Here is a 17,753-nt window from a genome sequence, read left to right on the forward strand (position 1 = left end):
TTCTGCGCCGTATGTACCGCTCCCTGTATCTGGAATAAGAACTCACTAAATGATGGCTGATAACGCCATCTTGCTGTGTCTTTAAAGCGGCTAGATGCCCTCAATTAAGAAAAACAGTATTATTATTCGTCAATAGATGTCGGGAAGAGTTGATTATTGAAAACACGAATAAAACAACATTTTCTGAAAAAAAAGTCGTAGCTAGATCGATTTATCCCCCCGAAATCTCCTGTATACAAAATTTTATGAAAATCGGTCCGAGATTCAGATATATATATATATATATATATATATATTAATATACAAGAATTGTTCGTTTAAAGGTATAATAAGATTTTGAATTAATATATTTTAAAATCGAAATTCTTGTGCAGCACCATGAATGGAATCTCGGGATCTTTCTGTTCGTTTTATAACAAATCTATGACGTTATATAACGTCAAATTGATAAGTTTATCTAAAGTTTACTCTATAGTTAAATTTAGAACAAACAACTATTATATCTTGAGCCACCAGTTACAAGACTAAGATTTTTTTTTATTGCCCTTGTAGGCAGACGAGCGTACGGCCCACCTGATGGTGTGTGGTTACCGTTGCCCATGGACTTCAACAACGCCAGGGGCAGAGCCAAGTCGCTGCCTACCGTTTAATATTCTCCACAAGCCTCGTTTGAAGAAGGACATGTCATAGCACTCGGGAAACACCGTGGAGGGGAGTTCATTCCATAGCCGGATGGTACGTGGCAAAAAAGACAGACCTCTGGAAACGCACTGTGGATGACCGCAGTGGCTCCAGGTAGTATGGATGAACTACTCCGGTGGCGGGCGGTGCGATGGTAAAAACGAGATGCCAGTATCATCTCGAACAATTCCTCAGAGCACAAGACAATTTATAACGTTTTCAATCGGTCGAGATTCTAAAATAATCGACATTTGAATTTTTTTTTATTGCCCTTGTAGGCAGTCGAGCATACGGCCCACCTGATGGTGAGTGGTTACCGTCACCCATGGACTTCAGCAATGCCAGGGGCAGAGCCAAGTCGCTGCCCGCCGCAGAATTCAATATTTTGTCTGGAAAAAACCTATAGAAATAAAAATAAAAATTTCTTTAGGCGCCGTATAAGTATAAATAGGTATCCTTTTTGATGATAAACAGTTGCCCAGATTATAATTTTGGGAGTACACATATAGTTGGGAAGATCGGTATTTTTTGGTCAAATCACGCTGGTACACTAATTTTATTTTAAAATAAGAAAATATAAAGGACAGTTATCAGATTAAAATGGCGATGTTACGAATAGTATTTTTTTGAAAAAATAAAAGATTCTCGCCGGATCTTCTCAGTGTTTTACGCTTTCGCTCTGGTGGTAGATTCTGCGAAGCACTGCTCTTGCTAGAGCCAGAGTTACGAATACTCCCGGCTTGAGCCCCCTGAACTCACAAATACGTCAAGGAGAAGCTGAAATAGCCTCACAAGGTTATCAGCATAGGTAGGAAAAAAAATTTAATTACAAACATAATTCAGGTTATTTACACAACGTAAATTTTATCAATTTAGTCACTGCTGTTACGTAATTTAATTGACTAGTGCTTCACTGATAGTAAAATATATTTATAATTTTAGCGAAAACATTAAAAGTTAGCGATAAAATAAAGTGTTGCCAAACGAAATATTAAAAAAAAAACGTAAATTCTTTAATACATTTAAAATATTAAAAGACAAAATATCACAAAAGTGAATTAATTTAATTAGTATATAATTAAAAGATTTATTTCGAAGTTTTGTTTGAACTTAAACATTCGTGTATTGATCGCTTCACAAAAGAAACAGGCAAGGTTTTTTTATTTATTGCTTAGATGGGTGGACGAGCTCACAGCCCACCTGGTGCTAAGTGCTAACTGGAGCCCATGGACATCTACGACATAAATGTGCCACCCAACTTGAGATATAAGTTGTAAGGTCTCAGTATAGTTACAATGGCTGCCCCACCCTTCAATTCGAAACACATTACTGCTTCACAGCGGAAATAGGCGGGGTGATGGTACCTACCCGTGCGGACTCCCAAGAAGAGGTCCTACCACCAAAATAAAAATTGAGCGTATAAAAAAAAAGCGTATAAAATTTTTTTTATCAAAATTTGTTGAGAATTTTGTATTCTATAATATCGATAATAAATACAAATAGCAAAAAACCCATAGGAAATGAGATATTTACAAAAAAAGCGCAAAAAAAAAAACAACGATTTTTGTGACCTTTGACCTTGAAATTTAATAGTTGCGTAACACCCTACGATATGGAGGTTTTGAGACAACTTTTAGGGTGTTAATATACAAGTATTTACAGACTTACAGCTGGGTATCTCGAATTCCGAGATGAACTTACTATAATAACTGGACTATTGCGTTCTTCCTTAGAAGTAATAACTTCATCATACATCACTACAACCCATGCTAGTACTGGCAGTGAGGTGTACTGTATGTGATTACCAAACTCTGCGCAATGTAACGCAACTATTGTCCGTGTTATGGATAAACGATGATCCTTGATACTGATGAGTAGACTCGCTTCCATTCGCTATTGTCGATAATATCGAGTAGGTTAGGATATCATTTAAGTGGTAGTATTCAGTACTGAATTTCCGTGTGTCATCTATGTAATAGATTTGAAACCAAGCCTTGAAATCGATTTCGAGAAAATGCTTACAGTCATTCAAGAAAAACCTTCTGGAAAGAGTTTTAAAGGTAAACAAAGGTAAGGTAAACAAATTGTAAGTTAAATCAATCCCGACACTAATGCTAATATCTTTGGACAGCCCATACCGTGGGCTTGGAAAGACAATAGTCCAATTACAACGAACAGTAGCGGCTAGCGAATTAAACCATAGACACAGCCCACTGAGTTTCTTTCTTTTCACTGCTATTGCTAGGGCCAGCGTTAGCTCACCTACCAATCACGGTGTATCTGGAATAGCCCGTTGCCTACCAAGGAATAGGTAGTAAAAAAAGGGTGCGTGTACTTATGTACGCGCGTAAGAAGTTATACTTTATTATTATTAAATTTATTTCTTTTTCTTTTTTTAAAATTTTAATCAATTTGAAAAAAAATCGATTAAACAACATCCTCAAACACGCATATTGGACATCCCTCTTCTTGACATCGTATAAATTCGGTAATTCTCGGTACGGTTCGGAAAGTTCACCTGCGGCTATATTCAGACTCGTCAAGTTAAGTCGGTCGTATTGTAATGAGCGATTTAATGGGCAACTTCATTTCTGTTAATTTTGTGTCACGGTGCGCACGCATCGTAAAATTTCACGCTCATAAATTTTTCATAACGCGCCTAAAGTATAACTTCAAATAAGTGGAATCAACTACTATTATTAAAAACAAAGAGCTAAGAGTAAATAATTTTTAAAAAGTAATTTTGCATTTAGTTTGCACATTATGCGAGATCTCAACATTGTTCGACATTATCACGCCACGTAAATGTCGAAGAAGTTCACAAGAATCGGACACAGAGTTCTCTTTAAATTGGACGTCTGAAATCTTGCAACATCATACGTTTTTTAATTTCCATATAACAGAATTACGTAGAGTTTAATCAGCGCGAACGACTGACATGACATATACATATAACAGGTTTTATAGACGAAAAAAAATTATTCTCGTTCCAGAGCAAGTGTTAAAAAAAAGGAATTATGAGTGATTTAAATTTACCCGCTTTGGCTGAAGTCGGTGAGTGTGAAATCATTGATTGAATTTGTTATTTTCACTTTAAAACTCTCGGTTTTTTTTTAAATCAAATCTCGGCATTTATTTTGTATATTTTGTCGGCGACATTTTTATGGATTTTAGCAATTCACTTTCACACAGTTCACTTTGTACAACCTAAATATTTTCCATTGTTATTGGAATACAGCTGGTAGTTTCGCGTATTGTGAGTCCAGACTAGTTGGTACCGCCATCTTAGTTATTTTAACTGCGAAGCTGTCATGTTTTTCAGTTGCAAGACGGGACAGTCATTACGCAATTCAACGAATACTTCTATCTCATGTCTAAAAATACGATATGACATTAATAGAGTAAGATCCCAGGGCCACCAGACGTCACGTATTTTCTGACGAACGAAATGTGGCCGATTGCGTAGTGTTAGTATGTACTAAAAACGCATGCCTACCTGCTACCTTGCTTAGATTACTTAGGTTACTGCTAGCTTACATTTTTCAGGTATCAAGTAATCTAGGTACATAAAATAATGACGAACTTCACGTAAATTCTCAAAGCTGATTTTTACGTATATTTTAGGCAATATCCTTAAAAATAAATCGCCAATACTCCCAGACACTTTTCGTCGGCCGAATTGCTTTGCAGACGCTTTAAAGCTCCCAAAATGATTATTAGTAATAAAACTATGATACAGATCCTAACGGAATATTGTATATTGCGTTGATACATGAAAAAGCCAAACCTTGCAAGGGTTCCACTCTCCAATTAGTGTGGGGATGAAAAAAAAATCCTTTAAAGAATACCTTTTGTCTATTACACCAAATATGTTCACTGTACGCAGAGCAAATTCTCTATTCAGATTAAATAAATAAATAAATATTTACTAACAATTACGCCACGGTAACTGATCCCATGATAAGTTCGTAAAGAACTTGTGTTACAGGTTACAGGTACCAGATAACGGATATAAATGTAAGATTTTTATTAAACACATACATATATTTAATATACATCCATAACCCTGGAAAAGACATTTATATTTATCATACAAATATCTTCCCTTGGCGGGATTCGAACCCGCGACCCCCTTGTGTAGTGACCATGTCACTTACCACTACACCAGGCAACCGTTATTAGGTCAGGAATGTCTAAGAAAAATGAAAGAGAGACTCGATTCGGGATTAAACAAAGTTATTTAGTATTTAGCGGTATGCGAAATGCAGTGATTGAAGAAAGTATAGTCTCACGTTCTCAACGAGTGTCAAAATTGAACATCAAAGGCCAATTTTACAACACATTGAAAATCGGGAAATAGTTACTATCTAATTTGATATTATTTAGTAACGATTTATAATATAAATTTGAACAAATAAAGATCGCCAGAAAACTTATTGAGAGTTATGTACTGGTCAGAACAGTATCGCAAATCCCAGGTAACCATATAAAACACACGATTAACTAGACTTATAATTTTAGCAATTCGTTCTTTTTCTTTTTCTCCACCTTATCCCACTAGGTGGGGTCGGCACAGTTAATTTTTCTCTTCCGTTCTTTTCTATCAGCCGTCATCTCAACACTCACTCCTCTCTCTCATATCGTCATTCACACACTCCATCCATGTCTTCTTTGGTCGACCTCTTCCCTCTCTACCTTGCACTTCCATTTCCATACACCTCCTAGTCACATGCATCTTCTCTCTACGCATCACATGTCCATACCAAGCTAACCGTCCGCTCTTTAATTTGTTAATTATCTAATCAATTACTCTCAGAACAATAATCAGATAGATAAAAAATTTTGCAATTCGTTCTTAGTGATTTTCTTGAAATACGTTTTATGTTCCGAATTTTTTAGAATGACTTTGTAACGTGCAACACTGGCACATCAAATAGCACTCGGGTGTCATCGGACGCAATCGTAATTCTTGAAAGCGCAGGTATCATCTGACGTCGGACAATTAGATTCGCGCGCCTAATCTATATATTAATACGTGAAGCAAAAACTTTGCATCCCTTTTTACGAAAATTGCGCGGACGGAGGAGTATGAAATTTTTCACACTTATAGAGAATATAGAGAAGCAGTGCATAATGCTAATATTTTTTTAAAATTATGCATAAAAGACACATTCAATCAATAAAGAAAACATCACACACACTACATACCATGTATTTGACGCACACACGCATGCATACTATTTATTGTCAAACTTTTGTTCTTGGCGTCTGTTGTCAAATTGAGAATACATTATATTTTTGCCTTTGTTAATATTTTTTATAGTATAGTCTTGGCGAAATTTGTGATTATCGAAGTATAAAATACAATCATAATAGTGTACAAATTTACAATTCCAGTTAATTATAGTCGAATTTCGACTACTGCGGGACCTCTAGTTTGAGTTTAATCAGTATCATCTTGCTCCTAGTTTTATTAATATTATAATATTGTATCATTGATTTACTCTGTATTGTAAAACATTATAAGTAATGAAATAGTGTGTTTTACTTATACATATTTTGAGTGAACATTTCCCGCTAATACGGACAACAAATAACAAATCACAACTTAAAAAGGATTGTTTTTAAACAATTTATATAATTAAGCTTCACAAAAATAGTTCAAGTTCAAATCCACATGAATCAAACGATGAATACAGCGAACACATCATGAATCGTATAAAAAAAAGAAACTGATAGTTAAGTTACATGTGCCACATTTGTTATATTGTAAATATGTGAAATTATTTGTTCACCTGCAATATATTTTAATGCTTAAACTTTTAATGTTTCAATTAAATGGTTTATGAGAAATAGAGAAATAGAAGCAGAAGCAGTGTAAGTTGTGTGGGTCGGTAAAAAAGAAATTAAATCAAAATCGATGTTTGTATGCAAGTTTGTTGTCTGTTCGTTCTTAAGTCATACTAATAAAGCGGTAGATACCACAGTTACTATTGGCCCTCTAAGGACTGCTTTTGTCATAGTACATACTGTAAGTGCTGCGCGAGTACTTTCTATAAGCTGATTTTTAGGATGAGCTATAATCAAAACTTTCAAGGGGTATCGTTTTTTTTTTGAAACGAAATTTCTTATGTGACGATACGGAGGGGTACCCCAACCGGAAAAAAAACGTCCGTAACGTAAGATTTTTATTAGTAATGCACACAGTGTACAACTTAACTTTGTAATAACGTACAAAAAATAACATATTTTTTATCATTCATTGACCACGACCTCATAGCGTTCGTTTGCGCAATACACTAACTCTTATGCAAACAACTGTGAATAAAGTGCACCACAATAAGTTCGCACGTTACCGAATGACCGTGGGTTGTTGCGAAACCTCCAGTTTTATTTTCTTTATACCTCATATAGAACTTAAAATTAATATGTTTATAATAAGGAAATTCGTTCCTATCCGGCGTCCCACGACACCACACATCCTTTTTTTTATTGCTTAAAATCCGGGTATCGTGACCGGATTCCACTAGTCTGTCATATGCTCCTCTGAACTTTATGATGATTTCACATCATTATCATCATGTTTTCTTCGGTTTTCGCGAGTCATAATCACAATTAAAACTCCTTTCTCGCTTAAATCTCATGTATTTTATTATCATTACATTATTTTTAAAGTTTCGAATGCTCCACAGTTTTCGTTGTTCAAGGACGACTGAGGCGTTGTTCGTAGATATTTGAATATTGTGTTAGAAAACAGTACACGCGATATTGGAGCTTAAATGTAGTTTTAATTACATTAAGCAATACTCAGACACCGCAGTAAAGCGTTTTCGGTATCACTAGTCTGGAATAAGGCTTTGGCTCTTTCACATTTCAAAGCTGATCTACCTTTTGCCTCATATTTCGCGTTAAGTAGCAAATTACTGTATCTACTCGTATTCCCGCCTTCGTAAACATTCTTCTGAATGTTTATAGACATCGTGTAATAAAAATCAAACCCACAAATTTTAATTTGCGTAATCACTAATGATATGACCTCTTGCGAGTCCGCGCGGATAGGTACCACCGCCCTGCCTATTTCTGTCGTGAAGCAGTATGTAATGCACTTCGGTTTGAAGGGCGGGGCAGCCGCTGTAACTATACTTAAGACCTTGGAACGTATATCTCAAGGTGGATGGCGCATATACGTCATAGATGTCTATGGGCTCCAGTAACCACTTAACACCAGGTGGGCTGTTAGCTCGTCCACCAAACTAAGCAATAAAAAAAGACTTAAATTATAGTGTTTGATTAAATGTTTATTGCATGAATTCAAAAATTGGTTATTATTTTAGTTTCATGATTTAATTACCTTGGATTTGCAATGGATGTGGAATGAATTAAATTGAAGTCGTCGTGGCGTTCAGGATAAGACATGCGGTGTAACCACGTCCTCGTCCATAGGCTCGTTTTAAGGCTATCTTGTAGAAGGATATGTCATCAATGGAGATGTGGAGATGCTTATTACGTCAGGCCGGGACAAAGAAATTAATCTTATACCTTTAAACGAGCAATTCTTGTATATTAATATATATATATATAATCTGAATCTCGGAAACGGCTCCAATGATTTTCATAAAATTTAGTATACAGGGGATTTCGGGGGCGATAAATCGATCTAGCTGCGATTTATTTTCAGAAAATGTTGTTTTATTCGTGTTTTCAATAATCAACTCTTCCCGACATCTATTGGCGAATAATAATACTATTTTTCTTAATTGAGGGCAACTAATCGCTTTAAAGATACAACAAGATGGCGTTATAAAAAAAAAATCTACTGTTTTATTATTACCGTACGACGACTTAAATTTAAAATTTTCACAATTGCTATGTTATCGCATCTTCCTTTTAATTTTTATCTATTTATTTTAACGAATAATTCTAATCTTGAGCTAATCGAGACCGCTTTGAGCTGCGTTCTAAGATTTAATCACAAAACAAATATTTTAATTGTAATGTTTAGAGGCGAATTAGAGAATCAACGTATATGACATGTTTAGATTCTTTTGACATAATATTTTAATGACACCACGTATAAATCATGCGAAATTATTCCACAGATGTTAGTCACGCTAATAAAAAAAACAAAATGTGTGCAATTCACACCTAGTAGAAGTGAAACCTTCCAAAATTAAAATACAATTATCCTAAAGGCCTTAAGTATATGTAAAATTTTGTCATTAGTAAATAATTGTAACGTAGCGCCCTCTGTGAATTGATATTTTAATTTCATGTATAATCCTAAATTAAAATTCACTACAAGAGCTTTCATACACACGTTAGTATTAAAAAATCTCACAGATGGCGCTGTATTCAATAGTATGTATATTTCTGTCTCATTCTTTGCTGGCTTCATCCTACACATTTTTGTATTTGTGTCTCTTACCTGTCGTTTTTTTCGTTGCATCCGGTTTGAAATCACAACGATTCTAAAGAAGTTTTCACTTCAATAAATTCGTGAAATAGTGGTACCCAACCGGGCGGGCTATCAATAAATGTAATACATCTATAAACCAGCAATTATACACAATTCCAGTAGTATCTATAAACCAATAATTATTAGCCGGTGCATTCGTATCTAGCGATACAACTGTTTTCGAATCCCACATGCGGGTACCAATTTTTCTAATGAAATACGTACTTAACAAATGTCCACGATTGACTTCCACGGTGAAGGAATAACATCGTGTAATAAAGATCAAACCCGCAAAATTATAATTTAGAGTAGGACCTCTTGTGAGTCCGCATGGGCGGGTACCACCACCCCGCCTATTTCTTGCCGTGAAACAGTAATGCGTTTCGGTTTGAAGGGTGTGGCAGCCGTTCTAACTATACTTGAGATCTTAGAACTCATATCTCAAAGTGGGTGGCGCATTTACGTTGTATATGTCTATGGGCTCCAATAACCACTTAGCACCAGGTAGACTGTGAGCTCGTTCACCCATCTATGCAATAAATAAAAAAAGGCTCGTTGTAAGGCTTGCTTGTAGAAAGATGATATATCATTGAAACATCTTGAAGAGTAATCAAGACCGCCTTGAGCTGAGTTCTAAGAATTAATCACAAAACAAATATTTTAACTGTACTGTTTAGAGGCGATTTAGGGAATCAACGCATATGACATGTTTAGATTCTCTTCACATAATATTTTAATGGCACCTCGTACCTATATATCATGCGAAATTATTCCACAGCAATTAGTCACGCTAAGAAAATAAATTAGCGGAACAGTGGTACCCAACCGGGTGGGCTATCAATATATATATCTATAAACCAGTAATTATGCAAAACCTTGTTTTTTATTTTGCGTAGTATGGTAGAGGAATTCAAGGCCCAACTGGTCTTAAGTTTACCATCGAAGCCCATAGAAATCAACGATCTTCTCAGTGGGTCGCGTTTCCGATCCGGTGGTAGATTCTGCGAAGCACTGTTCTTGCTAGGTTAGCAACTCTCCGGTTGAACCCCGTGAGCTCACCTACAAACGTTAGGGCGAAGCTGAAATAGCCTCTCAAGGCTATCAGCATAGGTAGGATAAAAAATATATAGAAATCAACGATATAAATGTATCGGCTTACTACAGCAGAGGATTAAGGTTGGGGAATTTATTGAAAAACGAACAAATATTTTTTTCTCCCCACTTATTATCTGCTAGCCTAGGGGCTATTGCAGCTAGGCCAGGACCGGTAGGTGAGCTCACGGGCTCAACCTGAGAGAGCTTGCTAACACTAGCCCTAGCAAGGACAGTGCTTCACAGAATCTACCACCGGATCGGAAACGCGACCCACTGAGGTATTCGACGAGAAACTTAGTTTGCTGTGTCCATAGAGCGAACGAATAATGTAGATAATTTAGCCTCTCTGCGTTTCTAAGCCATTCATACGATCATTTTTGAAGTGAAACTTCTTTAGACGCATGAGGGTAAAATTTTTACAGAACGTCACGCAGGTATGCAACGGAAGTGACATCAAACTACTATTGAAATTAAGTACTTGTCAAATGTCAGTAGTAGTAGTTGTTGTATTTTTCCAACTGGAAAGGCAATTGTATCATACCATACAGCCTAATATTTCATAATTTTTTTTGTGAAAAATGTTAAATAGGAATTTAAATGTAATGAAAAGAATTTGGAACATTAATCAAATAGCATGAAATTAAATTAGTCAATTCAATTGGCAAAATATTAGTCATTTACAATTTAGAAATCTAAACATAATGTGACTGTCAACACTGAGGGTTGAGATTGACATTTGACAGACTTTTGGCGGGAACATATCTTCCTTTTTCCCTTCCTCTAAGTCTCGGAAATCTAAAGTTTTAGATTTGTAAAAATATAAGCAAGACTTATAAATTAGTTCGCCAAAAAGTTTCACTCCTGACATGTGTGCTTTGTACGCACGCACTTTTTATTTTATTTTTGGAGTTTACTCCTTTAGAATCGATTTACATATATAGGCCCGGGGTATGAAAATTATGGGGACCAAAATCGTACTAGCATGTCACACGAAATGCGTTATGCGCCTGATTGGCTCCTGATTGCGTGATGCGTGCGCGCGCCAATCAGGAGCCAACGCGCGGCCGCGTTATCGCAGGTGACGCCGGGCTGCTGCGCCGGCAGTCCGCCACAAAGCCTCGTACTGATCGCGCGTTTCTCTCATTATTGTATTTTCATATATTTGTTAGTCGTTTGTTTTGTGTCTCGTTAATTTGTTAATAATCTGTAGTGTATCGTGTTGTCGTAATATAGAACTATTTCTCGTATTGTTTCGTTTAATTTTTTATATCCAGTAAACTCCAGTCGTGCGTCGGAGCGGACACACACACTTTTTAATTTTATTGCTTAGATGGATGGACGAGCTCACAGCCCACCTGGTGTTAAGTGGTTACTGGAGCCCATAGACATCTAGAACGTAAATGCGCCACCCACCTTGTGATGTAAGTTCTAAGGTCTCAGTATAGTTACAACGGCTGCCCCACCCTTCGAACCGAAACGCATTACTGCTTCACGGCAGAAACCGGCAGGGCGGTAGTGCCTATCCGTGCGGACTCACAAGAGGTCCTACCACCAGTAGATTGTGACGATATACGGTACAGATGTTGCAGATACTTCAGAATGGGCTATAGTATTATCAATGTACAACAGGTGACGCGCGGGCTTATTTGATACATTTAGCCGAAATCACAGCTAATTATCATTAACAATTATTTTAGTATTGCGAAATCTTCATTCGTAAAATTTTATTTGCGCGACATGTGTGCCTGGCGCGGGCGTATGGCTCATTTTAATTCTTAATTAAATTAAATTTTATTCAAAGTTATTGTACGGATTACGACACGCTCATAATTGTACATACGCTATTATTTGTATCTCTATTATCGTTTCTTTAATTTGTACAGAACTAGGCTTTACATGTTAATAATACTATTTCGTGTAACTAAACAAAGGTTATAAAAATAAATTTATTAGTATAAAGTTTGTTGATACGTTTTTAACATGTTTCATTATCTCGGTATGTATGTATGCATGTTTGTTACGGAATATTTGAAAGTCATTTTCGCCCAATTTAAGACGTCAGGGTAAATTGAAAAATTGTATACGCCTCAAGGATAACGACACAATAATTTAATTATTTAAACGGCCGTCTGGTGTAGTGGTAAGTGACATGGTCACTACATAAGGGGGTCGCGGGTTCGAATCCCGCCAAGGGAAGATATTTGTATGATAAATATAAATGTCTTTTCCAGAGTTATGGATGTATATTAAATATATGTATGTGTATAATAAAAATCTTACATTTATTTCCGTTATCTGGTACCTGTAACACAAGTTCTTTACGAACTTATAACGGGACTAGTTAACGTGGCGCGATTGTTAGTAAATATTTATTATTTATTTATTTATTATTATTATTGTAACTTAATGTGTTCATGTACCCTCTGTATATAATAAGTGTGTGCATGAGTGAGAAGGTGCGTGGGGGTGTAATCAAAATTATTAAAACTTAATTGAATGAATTTTCAGTATCCTTATAGTTCAAATTTAAAAGTTTTGCATTTCTTATGGCTTAGGGAATATAATATATAGGTATTAAGATGTTTACTAATGTTATTGTAAAGAGTGAGATTTCAAAAGCATAAGAACCTACGAATAAATTGGGTTTTTTAAAGGGAATATAGTTCTACAGACATTAATAATGATTGCGTCGCCTCTGTACAAAATTAGGATTGCAAAGACAAATGGAATGTTATTGTAAGATTTTTTTATAAATAAATAATTGCCGTTTAGTAAGCACTTCACAATTTTGATAAGGCTGGTGTGTACGGTACATCTTACATGTAAAAGAGCAAACTTTGAAGATGGTCCTCTGGGCTTTTTCTATTGGAAGCAAATTCGTTTTGGAAGTTCCACCCCAAGAAGTAATGCAATAAAACAAACATATTATTATACCTACTAAACATGATCTGAGTTTGCTACCACGGTACCCGTCTAATCATACTATGACGCTATTTAGTGAAAATCTCTGCGTTACCTTACAGATCTTGAGCGAGAGTAAATATTAATGCCTTTGCAAGATACGACGAACCTCTGGAGATCCTCCGGAAATTACTTGAATACCACTTTGATTCACGGAACGTAATGACAAATAGGCATCATTGAACATCCCGCTATCGCATTCTAAGGAAACCTTTAGAGGCCGAAATATGTTCGCAATACATTCAGGAGTTTTTGACTGTTAATGTATTAACATTTAAATAGCTTTTATGTTAACTGATTCGGTGGTGCAGTAATTAGCGCCCCTGAATGCTGCGCCAAGGGTCGTGGGTTCGATTACCACATCAAGTGAACGTTATGTGATCAACTTTAACGGTAGGCAGCGGCTTGGCTTTGCCCCTGGCATTGCTGAAGTCCATGGGCGACGGTAACCACTCACCATCAGGTGGGCCGTATGCTCGTCTGCCTACAAGGGCAATAAAAAAAAAAAAAAAAAAGAACAGCTTTGTTTGCTCTTTGCCTGGATGTTTATTTTCTATCATCATAATCATCAATCAGCCTGTATCTCTCCACTGCTGGATGTAGACCTCTCCCATAGTCCGCCACAATGAACGGTCCTTCGCCTTCCGCATCCAATTTACTCGAGAATATCGCTGCAAGACATCGGTCCACCGGGCAGGCAGATATAATATCTATACTAGCAGACCTGGTCACACGTTGCTGTGGCTAAGGTTTTTGTTTCTAAATATCACGTACGGCTATGCTAATTAATACCAAGAATTAACAAAGTAAGAACAATTGGAACAACGAAATAAACTTCACTTATACTTTAGCCTCAGCAATACTTGGTGTTTACACCATTAAATTGTAACTTATGTGAACCGTTGGTATTTTTAACAAAGCGTCATCTGTGAGATATTAATGACAGACAGTATTACAATTGTCTGTAAAATTGATTTAAGCACCATCTGTTTTAGACTTATGAAACTTACAATTAATAACAGTAATCAACTTAAGAAATCATTTTATTGTTAATTAATAAATATTGCGACCATTAATCGAAATAAAAAAAAACCTATGGCCTAAGTTGGAACAAAACACATATTTAAGAAAAAGAAAGTCATAATCGGGTCAGTATTTTAAGTGTCCATCGCGGACAAAAAAGGTGATGCGTAATTTATATATATTAAGATACTTAAACGTATAAAAGTATGTTTGTCAGTCTCTAGTACCCATAACACAGGGAATCCTAAATTGGGGCCGAATGACCGTGTGTGTGTGTGTTGTTCCCAATTATTATAATATTATTATTAACTTGAATTGAATTATTTGAAACATGTTAACCGATTGATTTTAGGGGAAACTAATGAAACCCGACTAAAATTCTTTGAGACTACGGAGTGTCGCGTAATGTATGAAAAACACTGATTTATTAAAAATACTCGCGTGTCATACTGTAGGAATATACGACAAAGGGAAGATCTTCCACCGAGCGGGTGATATTGCTCGGTAGACCGACGGTCCGAATGTTGTTGTTCGGAACTTGTATATATGCGCTTTATCTTGAAAATGTCGTAAGCGAGATTCAGGCATCTGTCAAATATCTTGCGTTGTATGATGGCTACCCGCCACATCACTCCCCTCCGAGACTGGAGGTCGTGTCATATTTAGTTATCGTTGTCCGTGCTGAGATTAGCTTGCAAGTGCCAGTGCTGCTCGAAGTTTGCGGTGAGTCGAAACTGAGCTTGAATGCTGCGTGATTGTCGCCAGTGCTGCTCGAAGTCTGCGGTGAGTCGAGACTGAGCTTGAATGCTGCGCGATGAGGCAGTGTAGGTGCGTGCCGTAGGGCCAGGAAGCGCGGTGAGTCGGCTGCGATGGTCCTGTTGAGGCTGCGATGCTGGCTTGCTGTGGGACGACTGTCGATGACGTGCTTTTATCTGCGAGAATGCGGGGATTGTGGTAGCCGGAGTTCTTGATGCGCTGAAGATGAATCAGAAGGTTGCGTGTTCACATCACGTCGGGGTCACCAGTTGTAGGAATATACGACAAAGGGAAGATCTTCCACCGAGCGGGTGATATTGCTCGGTAGACCGACGGTCCGAATGTTGTTGTTCGGAACTTGTATATATGCGCTTTATCTTGAAAATGTCGTAAGCGAGATTCAGGCATCTGTCAAATATCTTGCGTTGTATGATGGCTACCCGCCACAATACGTTGAAGGTAGTATAACAAAAGCCTTCATTGAATCACCAATAATCTCAAAACTGCGATTCTTCAATTCAGATTGAAATCAATAAACACAAAGTCTCAAACTAAAATGAATAAAAGATACACGAATACCAACAAACAAATATTGATTTAAATTAAAGCCTTCGTCAAACAGAACGCGTACTTAGCGCCGCGTACTTAACGTCGCGCTCTTTTCGTGTCACACAAATTGACTAGATGAGTCTAACGCTCCTTGACGCAACGCATTCGCCAAATCATAGTGCCCTCGATAGCAGTGTGAAAATTTAAAAGTATTAAGAAATCGAGTGATTTGGATGTGGCATTGTATAATCAGGGGTATTTTCTAACTATTTATATCATTTTTTCGGGCATTATCTAGTATTTTAATACACATTCACTCGGACGCTAAAATAAAATTTGTAAAAAATTACAACGCCTGACGCCAACGCGTCCTAACGCCGCGACAGAGCGCTACGTACTTATAGCGCTGGGGCTCTGTTTGACGGTATGTTACCATAGTAGTACAACACATCTCGGCGTCATAGTGCGGCGTTAGTTTAGCGCTCTGACGCGCGCTATTTACGCGTTCTGTTTGACGAAGGCTTTAGAATTCCACAATTAATCTATTTTGTTTTTCTCGTGTTGCATACGTAATTTAACGTTTTTGGTATTTATTTGAATGAATTCCTCCGTCTGTGGCTCTAATAGGTAAGACGACCCGTGTATTCAAGTGAAGTGATTGTGGCGAGGCTCCAAAAACGACAGGCGGTTACTTACTAATATTTTTAAAACCATCACCGAACAGATCCCGACTTGAATAATAAAATAGCTGAACAATAATAGCAAATAGTAATAATCCATAGGTTTTTTTTTTGCATATTTTCAGTAAAAAATTTGGAACGCTCCGAATGTTTATCGCCATTACCGAAAAACACAGCCGCTGTTACAATTTCAGAATCGGTCGATACATTGATGTTGCGGTGTTTATGAAGTCCGGGACCAATTAACACCAGCTGATCCGTAAGCTCGTCGACGTAAATAGATCTAACAAACAAAAAAACATTGAGCTAGAAATAGTTTAAACATCTATCATATTTTATTAAAATAATGCCTTAAATCAGGGCAAACGAATTTATTTCTTGGAATTTATGGGCATTGTTAAGTGGCGAAAATAAGTAAAGCCTTATTTCTATCTCTTCTAAATCAAAGGAACCTAACAAAACTGCTTTTTCTAAGCAACTTTCTCTTAAGCGTCAACAAATTCCCTAGTAGGTATGTACGTGCCCAAAATTATGCATACATTCGGTATGAAAATATTAAAACGTTCAAATTCACAGGAGTAGCTCCATCCTCGAGTCGAAAACTCTCAGGGGATCCGGTAAACCACCGAATTCTTGGAAACTTTCCCGGAGCACATTCTTGTCGAGTTGAACCCTTCCAACTTGTTTAGGAGCGTACACGTCCTTGTACGCATCACGCCAATCCTCTGCATCGCATTTATTTTTATCAGGAAAATCTCTAGTATAAAGTCTGGCCCAAATTCTATCCTCTTTTACGAGTCCATGAATTCTTTTACACGATTCCGATAGATTCAAAACGTCTTTAACGGGAAGGAGAAGTATTATCTGATGGAATACGTCATCAGGAAGGCCTGTAAGGTTTCCGCTTGGGAAGCTGTGATAATTAAGAATCGTACTTTTCATGGGAATGACAATTTTCTCTTTGAAATTCAAAAACATTGCGTCTAAATTCTCAAAGTCGTTGATCAAACCGTATTTCCCTGTTTTTATGTGTTCATTGATATTAAAACAAACGGAATACGATTTTTCATATAACCGAGGTATTGTTGCGACAATCAAAAATATATCGTTCAAATCGCATCCGATTAGTTTGAGTGGTAAATTTCTGTAATTTCTCAACATTAATGTCGCCTCGTAGGTCGCCGGTTTTTTATTCAATAAATACTCATATTTATCTGCAGTTTCGCCCGTATCTTTTAAGAGCACAAACTCGTCTTCCTCCATTACGGTTAAAAGCAATGCGAATATCAGTTCCCTCTTCAAACATTCTGGTTTCATCAAATTTTCAATCAATGCGCTTAATGCTTGCTGCAGATCGGTCGATGTGTCCCCATTTCTAATACCTTTGTGGCCGTCCTCCATTGTTTTGGCTTCACCTTTTGTTGTTGTTGTAACCTTTTGTCGTTAGTGGCTATTGAAAGTTGTTGTTTAATTTCCAAAGGGAATTGTGAAATGGAAATATCGTTCTTAATGACAATGACAGTATTTTTTTGCTAGTAATGCTTATGACAAGT

At 36.8% G+C, this 17,753-nt stretch overlaps 3 protein-coding genes across 4 annotated transcripts in view; 1 reads left to right on the forward strand and 2 right to left on the reverse strand.

Moving 5' to 3' along the window:
• LOC101739906 (hemicentin-2) overlaps positions 1–17,753 on the reverse strand; it is a 296,485-nt gene that overhangs the window by 169,280 nt on the left and 109,452 nt on the right. The gene's annotated exons all lie outside the window — the stretch shown is intronic.
• The window catches only part of LOC101743886 (organic cation/carnitine transporter 2), a 37,934-nt gene continuing 23,455 nt past the window's right edge, over positions 3,275–17,753 (forward strand). For both annotated transcript variants that reach the window (XR_009975721.1, XM_038017675.2), the window contains exon 1: positions 3,275–3,735. Coding sequence is in view for 1 of the 2 variants with exons in the window: in XM_038017675.2 (XP_037873603.1) it covers positions 3,699–3,735 (37 nt within the window). In the remaining variant the exon portion in view is untranslated. The remainder of the gene's footprint in view (positions 3,736–17,753) is intronic.
• On the reverse strand, positions 16,557–17,747 carry LOC101743455 (uncharacterized). The gene has a single exon (XM_004927040.5). The coding sequence runs from the start codon at positions 17,599–17,601 to the stop codon at positions 16,771–16,773; it is 831 nt and encodes a 276-aa protein (XP_004927097.2). The 5' UTR covers positions 17,602–17,747; the 3' UTR covers positions 16,557–16,770.

Source organism: Bombyx mori, chromosome 19, assembly GCF_030269925.1.
Source record: "Bombyx mori chromosome 19, ASM3026992v2".
Taxonomy (NCBI): domain Eukaryota; kingdom Metazoa; phylum Arthropoda; class Insecta; order Lepidoptera; family Bombycidae; genus Bombyx; species Bombyx mori.

Excerpts from the sequence above, each read along its gene's own strand:
- LOC101743455 (XM_004927040.5), bottom strand. The coding sequence starts at position 17,601 with ATGGAGGACGGCCACAAAGGTATTAGAAATGGGGACACATCGACCGAT.